At 32.9% G+C, this 22,652-nt stretch overlaps 2 protein-coding genes across 2 annotated transcripts in view; both read left to right on the top strand.

The window, feature by feature from the left end:
* The first annotated feature begins 6,620 nt into the window (after positions 1 to 6,620).
* Positions 6,621 to 15,993, top strand: ccdc28a (coiled-coil domain containing 28A). The gene is made up of 5 exons (XM_059327944.1): positions 6,621 to 7,165; positions 7,329 to 7,504; positions 9,651 to 9,805; positions 11,258 to 11,280; positions 12,196 to 15,993. Exons 1-5 carry the CDS (start codon positions 7,002 to 7,004, stop codon positions 12,248 to 12,250), a joined length of 573 nt encoding a protein of 190 aa, XP_059183927.1. The 5' UTR covers positions 6,621 to 7,001; the 3' UTR covers positions 12,251 to 15,993.
* A 5,488-nt stretch (positions 15,994 to 21,481) lies between these two features.
* LOC131962839 (epithelial cell-transforming sequence 2 oncogene-like) overlaps positions 21,482 to 22,652 on the top strand; it is a 32,836-nt gene continuing 31,665 nt past the window's right edge. Inside the window, 1 exon segment of the mRNA XM_059327931.1 lies at positions 21,482 to 21,696. Coding sequence (XP_059183914.1) covers positions 21,547 to 21,696 — 150 coding nt within the window. The 5' untranslated portion in view covers positions 21,482 to 21,546.

Genomic DNA, 22,652 nt, shown 5'->3' with positions numbered 1-22,652 from the left:
ACACTAAGACAATATTTTTTTGCATTACAAGTTTTCTGAAATTTTATGTTTCGATATGCAAGTGAGGTGTTAACTCATTAAATATGCACTCATTTGCATATATTTTCAGGTCATAAATCTGAGCATTTTATGAAGCAGATTTCAAATGTTTTATTTTGTTGATTTATGTGATTCAAAGAAATTGGGATATTGGGATATCTTCTTTTATCATTTCATAAATTTGAAAATACTGTGAAAAGCAATAGAAAGATATTTTGGGCATGTTTTTAGGAACAAAATATATATATAAATCAGGGTATGAGTGATATATAGACCAACCCCTCTGTAAAAACCTTCAGAATATAGTTAGTAATAAAACTGGTAAGTTTGGTGTCTGTAAGTGGAGCTGATGTTGAGATTTATGAGAAAAACTCATCTTGAGAAAACGGCCTTTAAAGGTTTTTATACATTCTTAATGGAAATGACTATTTCAAGCCAAAATATTGAATAAAATTCAGTAAAATTCAATAAAGAACCTGTAAAAGACATAATATTGTCCAGGAGAGTGGGAAATCTACAAAATATAGGAAAATATACACCTAAATGTTTGTTTTGGATGTTTTCTTTACATTATTCTGAAAGAAGACATGTTATGGGAGAAAAATAGCCCAAAAGAGAAATATTGTACTTTATTACATTTGTCTGACGGCACCATGCACAACCCTGACTCCAAAAGAGTTGGGACGCTATGAAATGAAAACAGAATGCAAATCCTTTCCATTCAGTTGAATACAGAATATCATGGGTCTCAAACTCGCGGCCCGCAGGCCAATTGTGGCCCTCGTGATGATATTTTGTGGCCCCCACCTTGATATGAAAGTTTAATGTGAGTTTTATATGAATGGCACTTTACCATGTTGTGTGTGGAAGGTCCCTTTAATTACTTTTTTTGGTAATTTTGTGTCTTTTTTGGTAATTTTGTGTCTTTTTTGGTAATTTTGTGTCTTTCTTTAGTATTTTTGTGTCTTTTGGGGTCATTTTGTGTCTTTTTTTAAGTAATTTAGTTTTTTTCTGTCATTCTGTGTCTTTTATTGGTCATTTTTTGTGTTTTTTCTGCCATTTTGTGTCTATTTTTAGTAATTTTGTGTATTTTTTTGGTCATTTTGTGTATTTTTTTGGTCATTTTGTGTCTTTTGGAGTCATTTTGTGTCTTTTTTGGTAATTTTGTGTCTTTTTTGGTAATTCTGTGTCTTTTTTGGTAATTTTGTGTGTTTTTGTAATAATGTGTCTTTTTTAGTAATTTTGTGTATTTTTTTGGTCATTTTGTGTCTTTTGGGGTCATTTTGTGTCTTTTTTTAAGTAATTTAGTTTTTTTGTGTCATTTTGTGTCTTTTATTGGTCATTTTTTGTCTTTTTTCTGTCATTTTGTGTCTTTTTTTAGTAATTTTGTGTCTTTTTTTGGTCATTTTGATACCCCCTCCAGCGGCCCCCAGGTAATTTGAGTTTGAGACTCCTGGACTAGATACTTCAATATGTCTATACACTAAATTAGAATTTGATGCATTTTATGTTTTTTTATGTTTTACACTGCATCCCAACTTTTTTGGAAACAGATGCATCATTAGATGTGATGATTTTGAACGTTTGTGATATTTTATTTGTTGAAAACATTCTCCGACTTCATGATCCATCAAAAACTCTTTAAAGCTGGAAAAAAAAAACACTCAGACAGAGGAAAACATTTAACATATACTGCAGCAAATACATTATTACAGCTGTAATATTAATCCATTAATCTGAATACATTTTGAAGTTGACTGGACAAAGTCATAGATTGAAAAAGAAATGGAAAAAAATATATATATAAATCAAATGAATCTGTCCCAGATGTAACTCAAAAAGCTGAAATAGTAATATTAAAAACAACCCTGCATAAAATACATCAGTCACTTCATATTTCACATGTATTTCCATAGTTATGATAAATGTGTTATGGCTGCAGCACACATTTTCACACTGCTGTGTTTTGTACTCCTGTAAACAATTAAGGGCTCCAAAATAACCTGTTTTTATATAAAAATGTATGCGTACACATGCTATGAGGACATCTATGGTGCATCATGAAGGTTAAGTAGTTAATTATAATGATTTTGTTATTCTTCATAAACACATAAGACATCCAGATGTACTATAAAACATGACAGATGTGACTCATAATGATGTATAACCAGGGTTTGATGGGGTTTATAAGACATGCAGAATTATCATCATACAGATTGATGCATCTATAATAATGCATTCTTTATTTAATTTTGTTTTGGGAATGTTTATGATTGTTGGAGGAAGTAATGCATTTTATGCACACAGACAAAAAAAAGCCAAAATTTTAATGAACAATGCAAAGCCTTCTGTTTTCAATCCACAGTGATGATGACAATATGTATTTTATATTGTTGTTACATAAATATATATAATGGTAGGGCTGGGCGATATGGACCAAAAGTCATATCCTGATATATTTAGGCTGAATATCAATATATGATATATATATCCTGATATTTTTATGGCAAAGTGTTCAGTCAAAGTCAAATATGACATGTCACAAGTTTTATTAAAACCGTTTATTTATGGAAAAAACTGTATAACAACAGGAGTACCTGTTCCTTTTTTTGTTTAATCAAAGCTCCGTAAAGTGCACATTTAAATAAAAAAAATATCTTAAATAAAAACAGCCTATGAAATAAAATAGGCTGATCTTTTTCTGAAATAAATATATTTATATGGGAAAAGAATAACAAACATTAAAAAATAACTAAATATGACAAACCCTAGTAAGGGCAGCATTTATATATAAAGAAAGCAAAAAAATCAACTATATCGATATATGCAATATGGTCTAATTCCATATAACTTTTAAAAATATATTGATATATCCATATATCGCCCAGCCCTATATCATGGTAGTTTTATAACTTATGGTTTGATACATAAAGCAGATAAAAAAAATACTAATAAAAAGCTTAATCAGATTTTAGTTTAAATGCAGCAATCTCCTGATAGTGCCTATTAAAAATAAATTAGAAGAAAAACACAGATAGAGAAATCTCAATCAAAACTTCAATAAAGTTGGTTAACCCTATAAAGCCAAGTGTATCATATTTGATACACATGTTGTTGAGACCTCTACATCATCAGTCTGATATATTTTTTGTCCAGAAAAACCTGATGCATACATGTGTTGGAGATTTAAAAAAAACAACCAGATGTAGCAAAAATGATCCAGGTTCATTGCTGGGTGAAAACTTCAAGTCTTAATAGGATAAAAATGTTCAGTTTTATGTTTTTGTAAGTTCAAGAAAAACAAACTGTGAGCAACAAATTGCACAAAAAGACCTGATGCATCAAATATGATACAAATTAGAATTCATATATGCAAATTGATTTATTTTTTTTGCCAGCAGGTTCAATAAATACTCAAGTTTTTAAAAAATATAATTTTCTGGCAATTATTTCATGGTTCAGGCTTTATAGGGTTAAATTAATTTCCTATTTCTTCCATTATTTCTGGCAGGATAATTGACCAATTGTGTAAAATAAGGCCAACTTCAATATATAAAGAAACTTAGATGAGCTCACTAGATAGAATTAACTAAAATATATGGAAACCATACTGCAACTTAACAGGAAGCAGGGATTTGTGTTAATGAGACGTTATAAATAACACTGTTCCATGCATGTTTTACTGTTTAATTTATGATTTCTTGCGCCTTTAAACCAAGAATCCTGTTCAGGAGCACACATATGACAACACCCAGCATTTGTCAAGTGTGATATTTTAGAGATATTCATTGGAGAACTATTTTCTCTTCACGTCTCAGATGGATGTTGGAGCTTTTATCTCCAAACTGAAATTAATTTCAGTTACAGATTAAGCATTTATCTGATGCTTTCTAATATTCCCCTCCCTCTCCAGTGACTTAGAAAGGCCATCTTGTAAATACCAACAAGACAACATAAAAAAATAAGAGGAATTCCTCCTTTCATAGACGGTAAATGTGAATAACATCAGCTATTTGTGCAGCTATTCAACACTGTGACTGGAATAGCATCACCTGCAGACCCCAAAACACAGAATATAATCCTCTTTCACTGGTAAAATATTTGCTGTGCACTAATAAAGGCTTGAATGGTGTGCTGGAATTCAATTAATCAGCATTTTGAATTTAGTTTATGTTTGTGAAAACATTCACTGTTAATTAAAATTGACAAAGAGACTCTTTTCAGCATGTTTATCAGCGATTAATAGTTCATTAATAAAGAAGGAGAGAAGATCAGGATTGGATGTTCACTTATCGCCCCCTTGTGGTCATTTGGAGGGACTACACCTCAGGCACAGTGAGGGAAAATCCTCTTTTAGATATGATATTCCAAAGATTTGTGACAATATAGATAGTTTATGTCCCTCTAATATCACCATGGGCTCATGTTAAAGAAAATAGGAAAAGATTAATCTCTCTCTAGGGGTCGTGAAGTGTATTATTACTTGACTTTATTCATTTTATTCAAAAGAGAGATAAACGATTTCAGTAGTAGCAGCAGTGAATATAATAAAATAAAAGAATAGTAGCTCTCCCCTTTATTTTATTGCTGCCTTTCTTACTTTTTAAAATGAATTAATTCATTAATTTTTTTTTTTTTTGCGTGAGGTCAGTCGTGAGGTACTTGAAGTCGTTTTGGTTTAGATCATTAGTCTCAAACTTGCGGCCCGCGGGCCAATTGTGGCCCTCGTGACGATATTTTGTGGCCCCCACCTTGATATGAAAGTTTAATGTGAGTTTTATATGAATGCCACTTTACCGCGTTGCGTGTGGAAGGTCCCTTTAATCACTTTTTTTGGTAATTTTGTGTCTTTTTAAAATAATTTTGTGTCTTTTTTTGGTCTTGTTTTGTTTCTTTTTAAAGTAATTTAGTTTTTTTCTGTCATTTTGTGTCTTTTTTGTGTCTTTTTGTGTCTTTTTTGGTAATTATGTGTATTTTTTGGTCATTTTGTGTCTTTTTTGTGATTTTGTGTCTTTTTAAAGTAATTTATTAATTTTTTTCTGTCATTTTGTGTATTGTTTTTTGTAATTTTGTGTCTTTTTTTGGTCATTTTGTTATTGCCTCCAGCGGCCCCCAGGTAATTTTAGTTTGAGACCCCTGGTTTAGATGATGGTTTATTTTCCTATATGTTGCGATATCTTTGTGAATAAAGACAGCACTTATATGTTGTTTATGTTTTTGTTTTGATAAAAATCAATAAAATCTATATAAAGAAAAGAATAGTAGTAATATTATAAATAGTTGCAGATATCATAATACAAAAGCCATGTAAAACATAGATAAAAGATAAAATTACAATAATAACATGATAAAAATACATTAATACAACAGAAAGACAATAATTTGATACAATTGCAATCAGTTGTAAGATAAAATAGGATGGTGACATCCATAAAAAATAAATAGTATGTAAATATGGAAACGAGGATTTTGTGTGAAAGTAATATCAGTTTCTCAGTTTCAACATTATTGCAAAAAAAGTGCAACAATGAATGGAATGAGATATGGCAGATTGGGATGAGGTAGATTCATTTTTTAATTATTATTTAATAAAATATATTGCAATATGTACAAAGAGGAAGAAGAGTCATGTTGTAGCTGCATTTGTATGTGAACAGGAAATAGTACAGACAGCATGTAAGCAGATATGTCATTTTTAATATATGTTTATATCTATTTTATGTATGTCTGAACTCTGATGGTGTAATCGTAATTACATGAAATAAAAAATAAAAAAGTTGATAAATTAATTAAAGAATTAATAATAATCAATTAAATACACAAAAAAAGAAAATAAGTCCTATATAAAAAGTGTTTTGCAACAGTGTGTGAATGATTTTTAGATGCTTTTCGCAGTAATCAAGTAATTTGATTATTTTGTATATTACTAATATGCGTTAAGGATTTCATAAAGTCGTTTTAAATACAAGAGGAGTTTTAGAAAAGCCGTTTAAAAAAAAAAAAAAACATAAAATATTCAACTGCGACGGCCGGCTTTGGGCCCAGTTCCAATTCTTGTTGTAGGGACCTCTGTGAGAGACTACGCAGAGATAATCCGTTTCTGAATTGAAACTTAGTCACGTTACGTAAGCCTTTTATGAGAAAATGCGTCATCTCATGCTTTTCCAAAAGTCAATATTCAATCAGCATGCTAAGTGAGATGACATATGTGTTTTTATCCTAAATATAGTGGTGAATACTTTTAGATGATGGAGTGTAAGGAGTATGAGAGGGAGAGGAGAGATTTAAAAGCATTCATGCAAAGGGAGAAAGTCAGTTTTACACTAGGAAATTTATTGCAAAGATCAGACAATGTCAGTAAACAAGTACGGAAATACCTGAGGGAAACAGGGCTAATGGAGAGGATTTAGGTTTTTTTTTTTTTTTTTTTTGTTCTTTTTGTTTTGTTTGTTGTTTTCTTTTATTTCCTGCTAATCTAATGATCCACACTCCAATCCGGTAGGTGGCGGCAATGCACCTATAAGTTGGATGCCAGCCGCCAATTAAAATAAGAAGAAGAAGAAGAATACTTTTAGATTTGGAATGTGACCATGACGGGGGCGCGTCCCTGGTGCGTCACACCAAAACAGGAAGTGTTCAGAGTTTAACGGCTACAGCTAACTAGCTAGCCTGCGGAGTACATGCGCATTTTTTATGTTTCAACAGGTGTTAAAATCGTGTGGAGTGTCTGTCAGTGCTACAAACGATAAGCTAAGCTAAGCTAAGCAGCAAACGTGAGTAAATGTGCCCATCGGCTTTTGTTTGTGGTGTTTAACTGAAACGGGAACTCTTGTCAGAATGGAAATTAGCCGACTAGCTAGCCGCTAAGCTAACGCTAGCTACAGGGCTCTCTGTAGTCCCTGGTGTCAGCTGTTCGTGTTCTGCCCTCTTTAGCTAACCAGACAGCACCGTAACATGAAGTTATGGAGGAGCGGAAGCTAAAGAGAAAGAGTCCCAGGACCTCCACTAACACGGCGGCTCCGACCGGAGGCTCTGGCCGGAAGAGCAGCGCTTCCTCCGGGGGACGGCACGGCGGCACCAGCCACAATGCGGGGACTAACTCTAGCCAAAAGAGCAAAAATAGGAGGTAGCAACTGTGCAACCTTGATTATTTTACTTATAAGAGTTGTGTTTTTATATTTCTCAAAGATAAAATAATCAAAACATGTACGGTTGCGAAGTTGATCACACCTGATTGTCATCACTAACTGTAATTACTCATTTCCTCTTGTTTCTGTCCTTTGTTCCAGGGGAGTAAGAGACAAATCCAGGCATAATTTAGGTGGTAAATCTAGTCAGAGCCAGGGCCAGACAGCACCCACCATCCAGCACTCTTTTCTGACTGATGTGTCAGATGTACAGGAGATGGAGAAAGGCCTGCTCAGTCTCCTCAACGACTTCCACTCAGGGAAACTACAAGCATTTGGTAAATTGAGAGGGATTCTTCACCACAACACTAATATGTCTCAAGCTGAAAACATCCCCATACAACCCCCAGGAGCCTTATGCTACCTATACAGCAGAAGACTTTGAAAAGATTTGGAAAAGACTCCTGGAAAACTATCTGCTCACATCCATAGACAAGTGTTTGGAGTTTTTAGTCTCTCAGATTTTAGACAGACTGTCAATCTTGCAAGGTAACTATTTGCAAGACTACAACTAGATTCTTTTAGCAGTTTTTTCCTACCATGCAATTTTTTCCCATCGTGCTCTTAGTAAAAACTTACAAATGGAGGAGAAGCAGCTTTTGGCTCCAGCTGCTCTAGTGTGTGACTCAGTGGTTTGTGTTAGTGGTGTTGGAAAAACAACAACAACAACAACAAAAAAGAGGAGAAGACGCCACAAAATGCCCCTCACAAAGCTAAAAAGGGGTTTCTGTTTTTCTGACATGAAAAGTTGACTATTTTACAGTAAAAATAGATGTAAGGAAGAATAAAGGAAAGGAACATTTAGAAATTAATTCATGATTTACATTTATGTCCTATTTAATTGTGTGTTTAATTAAATAATCATATGTATCAGCTCTATCAACTTTCATTTAGTTAATCACACATTAATCATCAATTATTTATTACTTATGTATGTATACATTTATTTATACATTTTAACTAGGTCTCCTTACTGTTCTCTTTACTAAGACACAGCGCCCCAAAAATCTAAATATATGACATCACTATATTTTTATTTAGGACTGAGCTTGCTCAGTCCTAAATATATGCTCATTATTGTGGTGTTACTTTTTCCTGTGGAAGTGGTTTTACTGGTTTTACTGGCCGCTCTGGAACTGGGGACCTTTCCCCCGCTCATCCATTGGTTGGTGACTGTGTTACGTCACTGAGACTTGAAACACGTTTGATATGATCCAAACCCAAAACTAGGAAAAGACTGATATGAAACAGAGCTTTTTTTTTTTATTTGATCTTTTTTTGATCATTTTTACATCTAATTTTGGTCATTATTTGTCTTTTTTCGATCATTTTTACAGCCATTTTTGGTGAATTTGTGTCTATTTTGATCATTTTTACATCTATTTTTGGTCATTTTGTGTCTTTTGAAAAATAATAATGTCATTTTGTCATAATTGGTCATTTTGTGTTTTTTGAAAAAAAAAAAACATTTTTACATCTATTGTTGGTCCTTTTGTGTCTTTTTTGATCATTTTTACATCTATTTTTGGTCCTTTTGTGTCATTTTTGATCATTTAAACGTCTACTTTTTGGTCATTTTTACATATTTTTGGTTATTATTTGTCTCTTTTCGATCATTTTTACAGCCATTTTTGGTCAATTTGTGTCTATTTTGATGATTTTGTGTCCTTTTTTGGTCATTTTTACATCTACAGTCATGGAAAAATTCTTGATAATAACCAAAATCAGTATGAATAAAACCATGTTGTGTTACGTCACTGAGACTTGAGATAATATCAAACACGTTTGATATGATCCAAACCAAGACTAGGAAAAGACTGATATGAAACAGAGCAGATTGGTTTAATACTTTTTTTCCATGACTGTATTTTGGGTCATTTTGTGTCTTTTTTGATAATGTTTACATCTATTTTTGGTCATTTTGTGTCTTTTTTTGATCATTTTTACATCTAATTTTGGTCATTTTGTGTCTTTTTTGATAATGTTTACATCTATTTTTGGCCATTTTGTGTCTCTTTTTGATCATTTTTACATCTAATTTTGGTCATTTTGTGTCTTTTGATCATTTTAAATCTATGTTTGGTCATTTTGTGTCTTTTGATCATTTTAAATCTATGTTTGGTCATTTTGTGTTTTTTGAAAAAAAACATTTTTACATCTATTGTTGGTCCTTTTGTGTCATTTTTGATCACTTTAACATCTATTTTTGGTCATTTTGTGTCTTTTTAAAAATAATTTTTACATCTATTTTTGGTCCTTTTGTGTAATTTTTGATCATTTAAACATCTACTTTTTGGTCATTTTTACATGTTTTTGGTCATTATTTGTCTTTTTTTCGACTTTTTTAGATCCAGATGATAATGTTTACGGGAAATTTCTAATCATTTTTGGTGAAACTGAATAAGTGTCTCCTTTCTGTGGCAGGCAATGAGTGCTCCATTGGCCAGATGGAGCATGTGAGGGAGATGCAGGAGAAGCTGGCCCGTTTGCACTTTGACCTCTACAGTGAGGTGGATGAAATGCCCGAGGACCAGAGGAAAGTGGCTTGTGACACCAACATGGACAAATTACTTCTTAATGTAAGGAGAAAGCATCATTTTAAAGAAAATGTTCTAACTTTAATCCTTATTTTTTATTGATGTTTGAGTAGTAGCATACTTTTAACCCTCTGAACTTTATGTTTCTTTAAAAAATCATCAAAAACACACCGTTTATCATAGCTAGGAACTGTAAAAAACAGGCGGTCCTTGAATGGGTCATGTATGACACGTCTCTGTTTGGAAAGAGTAATCAAGCAGTAAGTGAAATTGTGATTTTTATTCAAAATCACTTTATTCTACAGTGAAAAATTCACCAAAAATAAACGGTTTGCACTACCTAGATTCTGTTAAAAACATTGAATTCTGCGCCTCTCGGCGCCTGTTACGATAACACATTTTATATATTACATAGATATTTTATATTTACGATATATTTTCCCAGAAACTATCACAATAAACGATAGTATCGTTGTATCGATGTCGTTTTAGTTTTATAATGATATTAGAGCATAATAAGTGCATCTTTTTCCACAGCAATGAATTTTTAAATCTCCAGAATATTAAACTTTGGAATTGAAATGGGGAAAAGAAATATTAAAATACCTTAGATGATTAAAACATAAATAAATAAACTACAACCAAAACAAATAAAAACGACTTTCAGGCTCTGTTAAAAAAACATTGCAATGAGATTATCATTATGTATTATATTATTTTATTAGGAAAATAACATATATACAGCTTGAATGGCTGCTTAGGAAATATATATATATATATTTTTAGGTGCAGTTCGTATTGCCTGTCAAACATTTGCAGCATTACTTTAAGAGAAAAAGCTATCATGTCCATTTATATATATCGAACAATAAGTTGATATAGTAATTATCATGACAGGCCTACATGTATGACACGCCTCTCTTCACTTTATTCTGAATGTCTAATTAAAATAAACAAAAATTTGCTAAAAAAAAAACAGTTTGCACTAACTAGATTCTGTTAAAAACATTAAATTCTGCGCCCTTAAGCGCAACTGGTGAGCCATGATTGATTCTGCAGAGACAAACAGGTACATCACAAATATTCACTGAAAAGTGGACTGAATTGCAGGTTGTTGACACAGATTAGAGACCCTGAGACTGCTTGAGGTTCAGAGGGTTAAGACATGCAGATGTTATTGTATTTTATCGTACAGAACCACAAATATTGTAGCAGTCTTGCTCTGAAATGTCAGTGATCCAGCACGCTGAGCTATTTGTGCTGTTGCATATACTTTACGTCACCCACTCCTGGATGAAACAGCTCATTGATGTGTAACGACTCAACATCCCAGCAGGGATTTAGCCTCTTATTCCCTCCCAAGTGTTAAAGTCTTTAAGAGTTTATGTGAATGTTTAACAGGATCAAGTGTCCAAGCTCCTTTAAAGTGATCAAAGATCGCTAAACTAACTCTTGACATGCATAACGAGATCAAAACTCTCTTTTTCTCCACAGCTGGAGGAGCTGAGTTCTTCCATGTATCCTTTTGGTATTTCAGTCAATATCACTATAAAGTGCCTTTGGTGTCCTCATCAGAATTGCCCAGTCATCATGAAAATGGAGCAAAATAATGAAACTCTGAGGTCTTATTATAAATGGCCAAACATTTACACACATATCAGTCCAATGAAAAGTCTCCTAAAATGTGTTTCCTTCATTTTATACTCATTTTTTTTTTTTTCTTCTTCAGTGTGTGTAATCAGTGGTTAAATGATACTAATTCAGAAAAACAATTACATGGTTATATTGTCCGCAACAAATGATTTGATAAAATGAGTAATTTTGATCATATATATTCTATTTTCATAATAATTTCAAACATGCTTCATGTGTCCCTGAAATTGCAGTCCACCCTGTCATTATGGGGACACCGTCCCTTTAAGAAACCCTCTGACGCTCTCAGTGACACTTTTCCCGTCAATGAGTCTTTCTTTAATGGAGAATGAAACAGTGGTTAGTTGCAAAATAAGTATTTATGCTTATATTTAATAATTTTCATCACACTATGTGTGTAGCTGAATGTTGTCTAGCTTAACATGTCCACCCTGTCATAGTGAAATATCAGGGATTATAAAAACCTTTCTGAAATCTGAAAAATATTTTCTAAACAGTCTAAACTTGCTAACTGAGTCACGTTACTAACTGAAGGTCCATCCATGTTAGTTACTTTATAAAAAAAGTGTGGGAGCTTGACCAACATGCATTTCTAACAGCATAACCTCTACTTAATACAATAAATATGAAATTAAATGGAAAATCTGCACTTTTATTTTGGAAATGGGGAAGTCTCAAAGGCACCTTATGTTGAAGGGTTCCTGTCTTTCCACCACTGATCTTGTTAAAAAAAAGCTTCAGATTTGTGGCTGTGTTTTTCCTTTACCCTCCTTCTCCAGTCAGAAACTGAATCTGGCCGACTCCCAAGAGATCCCGAGGACCGCCAGCATCTGATTCTTCTTCTCTTCTCCAACCCGTCTGACCAGCTGGAGGCCAGCTGGAGGGGCTGCAGTGGTGAAGGAGGAGTCGAAGCAAGCTTGAGGATCTGTTTCTCTTAAGTATTTTGTCAGAAATGACAAAAAAAAGGCTGTTCACCAGCGTTGTGTCTGTACAGCGGGATGGATGTATTGTAAGATGTCACAACTGGGATGCACCAGCTGCTGACAGTGACTTTGATTGATTGATTGATTGATTGATTGATTGATGATTGAGTTGACTTTTCTCTTGCAGTCAGAGTTTATAGGGAAGTTTAATGTCTGTGAGATCTGAGGGATGGTTCAGATTTAGTGAAGTGGGGTTTGTACGAGGTAGTTAGTCCACCATCAGTGTAGATGCAGCAGCAAAACAGATTTTAGACACCGAAAAAATGACCCACCAAAAAAAAAAAATCTGAATTTATTTATTTATTTTGTTCCTTTCATGAAGATGGACAACAAAATGTGTACAGAGACAAACTCTACACCTTCATGATTGGAAAGGAGCAGAAGAAGAAAACATTTCTTATATTTGTCTGCCCCCTACTTGAACAATAAAAATAAAAAAAGATGGTCTGACATCACATACAATTGATTTTCAGTAGCCTACACCAACAAAACTTTGATTATAACAAAACACTTAAAACAACAAAAACAAACAAGATAAAAAGCAAACAAAAACCCATACCAGTACATGTTTTTATCTCAAAAAAAACAAACAAAAAAAACAACTGATCATAAACAATCAGTTTAAGTTTCCAGTACATATTGACAATTTTTTCTTTTTTTTGTACATTTTTAAAAATCTATTAATATCTGTATCCTGTAGTTGGGAATTGCATATTTTTACAATTATCTTATAATTATTATTATAATTATCTATACTCGTCAAAGCCACCAGACTCCACTGACAAAAACATTTATTTTACCAGACTGTTTTTAATGGTGAGTTCACACAATATCACAAACAAACAAACAAACGGATTGAGGCAGCGATAGACCAGCATTAGAAGTACTGTACTTGACTTTATTAAATACATTTCGAGGTACTTTACTTGAGTATTTTACCATTTTATGTAACCTCACACTTCTACTCCACTATATTTAGCTGCAGGCTTTAGTTACTTTTCAGGTTTTTTTAAAGAAAATTTTATAAATCTTACCACATAACAGTATATTAAGTTGGTAAAATTAGCTCTCCCTTAAACACAGTAAAAAGCTGTTTAAATGATGAATCAATAGTAAAAACCTCATAATATATAAAGGAAAATATATTTTTATACATATAACAATCTGCTTAGGGAGTACTTTTTTTCATATTTTAAGTATTTTCTGGTACTTTGATAACTTCAGTAAATATAATGTAGTAGGGCTGGGCGATATGGACCAAAACTCATATCCCGGTATGTTAAGGCTAAATGGCGATATACGATCTAAATTGGTATTTTAACCCATTGAGGCCTGAAACGCCTGTAAAACCTCTGGGCGATTTTAAAATCAGCCCCTAAAACCTGAAGTTTTTCTGGAAATTCAACAGAAGTGTCAACTCTTCTACTAAATAATAGATTTTTCAGCCTCTGTAGCAGATAGAAATGAAATTCAAAAAGTATTTGAGAGCTTATACAAATACTACAAAAAGACGTATCCGCTTTTCAGGCTTCAATGGGTTAAACAAAACGTGCAAAATGTTTAGTTTTAACTCAACGTCACAAGTAATCATCATCAACCTGGTTTTTTTTTTGTTGTTTTTTTTCAAACTTTTTTTTATTGGGTTTTGCAGATGAGTACAACCGTATTAAAACATACAAAGAGTAAATTAGTCATTTTTTCTTATAGAAAAAAACAAACAAACAACAAAAAACAAAAGTGATCATGGAAGTATTGCTGCATACCCGAACAACCCACAGAACCAGAACAGCCACAAAAAACAAACAAAAACATGACGAGACGTAATCAAATTCCAAACCTTCCACCTTTTGAAACAATTCGTTTGCGGCATCTTTTGCAAACAACGTCGTGTTGCTCTTCAATAGGTGAAGGCAACATCAAAAGGTATTATATTATATATCGGTATGGTGCTATTGTCTCAACTGCCTATCTCTTTCTAAAATATTTTGGTATAACTCATAATACTGTGATATACCGCCCAGCCCTAGTATGTAGCACGTTTACTTGTCTTGCAGTATTTCCCCAGCGTGGTGTTCTCTGAAGCCAAGGATATGACCACTGCCTGTCTCTCCACTAGATAAAGTTGCTGTTTATGTCAATGAGTCTGGTTGCTTTGACGAGACCATAAAATCACTTCACTTAAAGTTAAAAAGCTGTCTGAGAGCAAGATAACGCTGAAAATCTTCTAAATATGGCGGTACATCGCTCAGGTTGCCTTCTGACCAAGGTTATTATAGTTAACGAAAACTAGAATTAAAAAAACAATTTTGTTAACTGAAATAAAATAAAAAATGACTAAAACTAACTAAAATTATAGTGAAAATGTCCTTCGTTTTCGTCTTTGTCAACTTTTTTTAAAACATAAACCTTTTAGTTGATATGAAATCTGTTTCATCTATCTGGTTTTATGACTTAATAAACTTATTGGGGCTGAGATGGATCAGACAAAGGAAATAAAGGAAACATTTATTGTGACTTTTTTAAATATTGCACCCAACAAATACCCCATTACAAAAAACTAACACTAAAACTAATAAAAACTAAACTAAAACTAGGCATTTTCCAAAAAAAAAAAAAAAATTAAAACTAGCAAACACACTCTAAAAACTCATTAAAACTAACTGAATTTGAAAAAAAAAATCAAAGAAATTAAAACTAATGAAAAATCCCAAACTATTCTAACCTTGCTGCTGATGGATAAATATCTCATACAACCCCACTTCAATAAATGCAAACTATCCCTTTGAGCTGCTTCAGACCTATAATAGTGCAGTTTACTACATATTGGCATTGGTGCATCCCTGTTACAACCTGTCAACTTTAGTCTCTTCACTAATTCCCAAACAGTCTAGATTTGTAAACCAATGCTAACCAAAGTGATACTGATAGAAACACTCACCTTGTTTGTGTCCAACAGTTAAATCCATGAATATATAACTCTGTTGCACTTTGTACCATCTGTCACGAGACAATCTGTAACTAAAGCTCAAATAATCAAAATCTAGTGACAGAAGTGACGTGTTTCTGAACTGAGAGCTTTAAACCCGAGCTAAGATCTTCAATCTGAGACAATAAAACACCCCAAGAATGTTTCTATTGAAATGCACAGTGGATTTTGACCATAGAAACAAAGCATTTTTTGGTTTTTGCATATGATTTCTTGCTACGTGTGCGTGGCCTGATATCACCTCCAACACCTCGTTCAGTGTTGAATATATTTGCACATATCCATGCAACATGAAACACACTGCACAGTGTCACTGGTGTGTTGTTTTGACGCTGGGAAACGCTCAATAATCCAAATGTCGACATCACAACCATGCCTTAATTTGTCCATTTCATCTTTTTTTTTTTTGCCTTATTGGTTTTAACCTTTTAATTGACTTGGATTGAGTGTTTTAAGAGAAAATAATCATTTGATGCTGCTTTGATTGTAAATCCTACTTTGTTCTGTCACTTTTTATTTTAACCAGTGTTGTGTGGGGTTATTTTAATTAAGTGTTTTAACTGTTTGGTGATTTTATTTCTATTGACTTAATAAATATGTTGTCTGAATCACTTGGCTACAGCTTTTTAACCATTTTTTTAAATTATTCGGTTTAGAGGAAAGAAACTTATGCATAAACCCCGACTCCAAAAAAAGTCGGGATTTTTAAAACACAATAAAATAGATTTTGTGTAAAGATATGTCGGTTTTACAGCAAGATACAGGTTTTAGCTAACTTCTTAGCCAAGAAGTTAGCTAAGTAGTTAGCTTACAAAAAGTTTTTGTATTATTACACAGCTAACTACTTGGCTAAGTGACTTGCTAAGCTAACTACCTAGCCAAGAAGTTAGCTAAGTAGTTAGCTTACAAAAAGTTTTTGTATTATTACATAGCTAACTACTTTGCTAAGTAGCTTGCTAAGCTAACTACTTAGCCAAGAAGTTAGCTAAGTAGTTAGCTTACAAAAAGTTTTTGTATTATTACATAGCTAACTACTTTGCGAAGTAGCTTGCTAAGCTAACTACTTAGCCAAGAAGTTAACTTACAGAAAGTTTTTGTATTATTACATAGCTAACTACTTTGCTAAGTAGCTTGCTAAGCTAACTACTTAGCCAAGAAGTTAGCTAAGAAGTTAGCTTACAAAAAGTTTTTGTATTATTACAAAGCTAACTACTTTGCTAAGTAGCTTGCTAAGCTAAGTTATTAGCTTACAAAAAGTTTTTGTATTATTACATAGCTAACTACTTTGCGAAGTAGCTTGCTAGGCTAACTACTTAGCCAAGAAGTTAGCTAAGTAGTTAGCTTACAAAAAGTTTTTGTATTATTACATAGCTAACTACTTTGCGAAGTAGCTTGCTAAGCTAACTACTTAGCCAAGAAGTTAGCTAAGTAGTTAGCTTACAAAATCTTTTTTGTATTATTACATAGCTAACTACTTTGCGAAGTAGCTTGCTAAGCTAAGTACTTAGCCAAGAAGTTAGCGAAGTAGTTAGCTTACAAAAGTTTTTGTATTATTACATAGCTAACTACTTGGCTAAGTACCTTGCTAAGCTAACTACTTAGCCATGAAGTTAGCTAAGTAGTTAGCTTACAAAAAGTTTTTGTATTATTACATAGCTAACTACTTTGCTAAGTAGCTTGCTAAGCTAACTACTTAGCCAAGAAGTTAGCTAAGTAGTTAGCTTACAAAAAGTTTTTGTATTATTACATAGCTAACTACTTTGCTAAGTAGCTTGCTAAGCTAACTACTTAGCCAAGAAGTTAGCTAAGTAGTTAGCTTACAAAAAGTTTTTGTATTATTACATAGCTAACTACTTTGCGAAGTAGCTTGCTAAGCTAACTACTTAGCCAAGAAGTTAACTTACAGAAAGTTTTTGTATTATTACATAGCTAACTACTTTGCTAAGTAGCTTGCTAAGCTAACTACTTAGCCAAGAAGTTAGCTAAGAAGTTAGCTTACAAAAAGTTTTTGTATTATTACAAAGCTAACTACTTTGCTAAGTAGCTTGCTAAGCTAAGTTATTAGCTTACAAAAAGTTTTTGTATTATTACATAGCTAACTACTTTGCGAAGTAGCTTGCTAAGCTAACTACTTAGCCAAGAAGTTAGCTAAGTAGTTAGCTTACAAAAAGTTTTTGTATTATTACATAGCTAACTACTTTGCGAAGTAGCTTGCTAAGCTAACTACTTAGCCAAGAAGTTAGCTAAGTAGTTAGCCTACAAAATCTTTTTTGTATTATTACATAGCTAACTACTTTGCGAAGTAGCTTGCTAAGCTAAGTACTTAGCCAAGAAGTTAGCGAAGTAGTTAGCTTACAAAATTTTTTGTATTACATAGCTAACTACTTTGCGAAGTAGCTTGCTAAGCTAACTACTTAGCCAAGAAGTTAGCTAAGTAGTTAGCTTACAAAAGTTTTTGTATTATTACATAGCTAACTACTTGGCTAAGTAGCTTGCTAAGCTAACTACTTAGCCAAGAAGTTAGCTAAGTAGTTAGCTTACAAAAAGTTTTTGTATTATTACACAGCTAACTACTTTGCTAAGTAGCTTGCTTAGCTAACTACTTAGCCAAGAAGTTAGCTAAGTAGTTAGCTTACAAAAAGTTTTTGTATTATTACACAGCTAACTACTTTGCTAAGTGACTTGCGAAGCTAACTACCTAGCCAAGAAGTTAGCTAAGTTATTAGCTTACAAAAAGTTTTTGTATTATTATATAGCTAACTACTTTGCTAAGTAGCTTGCTAAGCTAACTACTTAGCCACGAAGTTAGCTAAGTAGTTAGCTTACAAAAAGTTTTTGTATTATTACATAGCTAACTTCTTTGCGAAGTAGCTTGCTAAGCTAACTACTTAGCCAAGAAGTTAGCTAAGTAGTTAGCTTACAAAAAGTTTTTGTATTGTTTCATAGCTAACTACTTAGCTAAGTGACTTGCTAAGCCAACTACCTAGCCAAGAAGTTAGCTAAGTAGTTAGCTTACAAAAAGTGTTTGTATTGTTACATAGCTAACTACCTCTTGGCTAAGTAGTTAGCTTACAAAAAGTTTTTTGTATTATTACATAGCTAACTACCTCTTGGCTAAGTAGTTAGCTTACAAAAAGTTTTTGTATTATTACACAGCTAACTACTTGGCTAAGTGACTTGCGAAGCTAACTACCTAGCCAAGAAGTTAGCTAAGTCGTTAGCTTACCAAAAATTTTTTTGTATTATTACACAGCTAACTACTTTGCTAAGTAGCTTGCTAAGCTAACTACCTAGCCAAGAAGTTAGCTAAGTAGTTAGCTTAGCAAGCTACTTAGCTAAATACTTAGCCAATAAGTTAGCTAAGTAGTTAGCTTAGCAAGCTACTTAGCTAAATACTTAGCCAATAAGTTAGCTAAGTAGTTAGCTTAGCAAGCTACTTAGCTAAATACTTAGCCAATAAGTTAGCTAAGTAGTTAGCTTAGCAAGCTACTTAGCTAAAAAATGGATATGGGTAATTTTGACCTTGTTGTGTATTAGAAGAGTAGTGACACAATGTTGTGCATCAAAGGGTTAATTTGTCGACATTTTGGGTCTGGTCCTGCAGTTATTACCTCCAACAAGGAGCTTCTGTTTTTGGTTTTCTGTTCATTTGTCAGCAGGATCAAAGGAAAAAAATGGCCGGCCCAATTTTCATGAAAGCTGGTGGAAGAGAGTATCACGGGCCAAAGATGAACCCACTCAATACTGGACTGGATCCAAATCCAGGACTGGATCCAAATCCAGGCCGAGGGAAGAGTCTCTGCAGATCCAGACCTCTTGTAGTGAGCCTAAGGTGATAATTGGGAGTCATCATTTTTTCATATAATACACATTTTAATATATTTGTAATTTAAGAAAAGCAGGCACGTCTTTGTACTCATATTTTGATAAAAAAAAAAATTATTTGTAATTTATTTGTATATATGTCTAATAGTAGACTGTATTTTAATATGTACTTTATTTGAATTTATTCGTGGTTATATTAATATTTTAAACAGTTTTATTTTATTGGATTCTGTTTTGTTTTGTTGTGTGTTTCTTTGTTGTTGTGTACTTTCTGTTTTGAGGCACCATACGAATAATATGTATTATTATTACATTTTGAGGCAAATATTGTACTTTTAACTCCACTACATTTACCTGCTAGCTTTAGTTACATTTCAGATCAAGATGCAAAATATAAAATATTCAAAATCATTAGACTTTGTTTTGATTTTTTTGTATACCTCATAACAGTATATTAAGTAGTTAAAATGAGCCATATCTTAACAAAATTGCTTACATAAATGCATCAATTCTAATAATCTAATATATTTAAAATATATTTATCTGGTCCATTCTGCATAGAGAGTACTTTTACTTTTGATACTTTAAATACATAAACATCAAATAAGTTATAAGCAAGGTTATTATAGTTAACGAAAACTAGAATTGAAAAAACATTTTTGTTAACTTAAATAAAAATAAAAACGATAACCATCTGAAACGGTATTGTGTCTTTACAAAACTAACAAATTATAGTGAAAAAATGTCCTTCGTTTTTGTCTGTCAACTTTTTTCATACATAAACCTTTTTAGTTGATATGAAATCTATTTCATCTATCTGGTTTTATGACTTAGTAAATGTATTGGGGCTGAGATGGATCAGACAAAGGAAATAAAGAAAACATTTATTGTGACTTTATTGAATCTGGCACCCAACAAATACCCCATTAAAAAAAAAACCTAAAACTAATAAAAACTCAACTTAAACTAAGCATTTTCCAAAAAAATTAAAACTAATTAAAACTAGCTAACTCACTCTAAAAACTAACTGAATTTGAAAACAAAAATTGACACCGAAATTAAAACTAAAACTAATGAAAAATCCAAAACTATTATACCTTGGTCAGTGGGGGTTCTACACAGGGGCCTCCAGGGCGCACTGCCCCTGTGAAGAAGCCTTTGGCTAATTAATTAATTAATAATAAATGATCAATTGATAACGATGAACGACGGAACAATTCTTCCCTATTTTTTGTTCAAACAATATCTCATTGTACACAAAAGGAACCCAGAATGTGTACATTGTATAATAGTTTAATTGTGCAATAAAAGCTAAATATTAAGATCATTCTCACTGTACTGCACTTTCAAAATAAAAAATAAAATTGTGCACAAAAAGGAAGAGAAATGTCATTGTCGTACAAAAATAACTGTTAATGTTGGAAAGTCTCATTGCTTCAATCAATGTAGTTCTTCCAAATATGAGACTTTTAGCTAAAATAAAGGTTTTGAATATATCTTAAATATAATTTTTAATGTGTCCCTCTGATTAAATACTGGCCCCTCCTTGGTCCCCACAGTAAAATTGGTCTAGAACCACCACTGACCTTGGTTATACGTTTATATAGTTAAAGCAGGGGTGTCAAACTCTGGCCCGCGGGCCAAATTTGGCCGCAGTGTAATTTTATTTGGCCCGCGAGCCAATATCAAATTATTATATAATTATTGTACTATAAAAGCTGACCCGCAGGTATAATACAGCACATTTACAGCTAATACTAGATTTATTATTGCTATTTAATTTTTAAATGTATTAACCTGTTGAAAAACTTTATTTTGATATTTAAATCAGAAGGATGCAAATAGAAAAGAGGCATACGATTTTTATTTAATTTTTATTTAATAAATTAATGACATTGATGTGTTTTTTATTTGAAATTTGATTTTGCATGTCTGCACTATTTAGTTATATATTGTATGTTTATAAGCGTTGCTGGTTCCATATTTAATGTGAAAGCAAAACATGTTTGGTATATATTAAAAGGTTTATTTGTTCAATGTTGGCCCGCCATTTTATTCAAGTTTTAAATTTTGGCCCATTGTGTATTTGAGTTTGACACCCCTGGGTTAAAGTTTCAGTATGGGCAACATAAAGTGACTTTATGCTGTTTGGTCCATGGCCGCCTCATTAAATATTAATGAGCAGGAGGGATGTGAGTGTGCAGGAATGTGCTCATCCTTTTGTTGACGCGTCTCCACGGATACTGCAGCAGGAAACACAGAGTTAGCCGGACCACTGCACAGCTACATCTGCCTCTGAATGGCACATTTAAACAACATTTAAACAGATAGAGACCATGCAAGCGAACGGGAAGTGGACCCCTCACTCGGTGAAGCGGTGGCAGCTCAGCGGGACGGACTACGAGCCGCAGCAGGTCCGCAGCCGCGGGTTCGAGACCCGCTTCAGCTCCTGGACCCCGCTGAACAACAAGACCAGCAACCTGCAGGTCAGACCAACACAAAGTTCAATACTAGTTTAATTTATTTTTTAGTAATAACCGCTAGATGGCAGGAATGACCTAAATATGCAACATAAATGACAACGTGTCAGATTTAATACTCGTTTTTTATCAATAATGCTACGTTAATTAACCCTATAAAGCCAAGTGTATCATATTTGATACACATGTTTTTGAGACCTCTACATCATCATCGTGTGATTTTTATCTTCTCTGAAAAACCTGATGATGATACATGTGTTGAAGATAAACAAATTGAGCAACAAATTGCACAAAAATACCAGATGTAGCAAAAATAATCTGCAGGTTCCACTGGAGGATCTGTCACTGCTGCAGGAAAACTTCATGATGTTGTTGTGTTATATGGGGAAAAAATATATTTGCATGTTAAAATGTTAAAAAGAAAATCAAAGTCTTAAAAGCTTGAAAATATTAGGTTTTATATGTTTTTGCACAAAAAGACCTGATTTATCAAAAATGATACAAATTAGAAATCATATATGGCAATAGATATTGATTTTTTAAAATTAATATTTGTCAGCAGGTCCAATAAACACTCTAGTTAAAAAAAAAAAAAAGATTTTTTTGGCAATCATTGCTGCAGCTAACGCGAGCCCCTCTGTATGCTTCCACAAACACACAACAAAAGATAAATGACGCGAAGGTAAATTAATTATTTTATTATTTAAGTAAATTTACTAGTATAGTACAGTTCATCAGTGTTAGGGAGTAGTGAACAGTTACATGTACTTTAATTAGTAGTTTAACTACGTTTTTCGGCAGCTTAAACTACATTTATATAGTGATTCAAGTAGTTAGATTACTTCTTTTTTTTGTCGTTGTTGTGTAGTTAAACTGCTGAAACTACACGCAAATTTACGGAAGAGGATTAGGGCCACACAAGAAAAAATTATTTGAGTTCTGACTTTATTCTCAGAATTCTG

This window comes from Centropristis striata, chromosome 24, assembly GCF_030273125.1.
Source record: "Centropristis striata isolate RG_2023a ecotype Rhode Island chromosome 24, C.striata_1.0, whole genome shotgun sequence".
Lineage (NCBI taxonomy): Eukaryota > Metazoa > Chordata > Actinopteri > Perciformes > Serranidae > Centropristis > Centropristis striata.
This window is presented reverse-complemented; position numbering and strand designations above follow the sequence as displayed.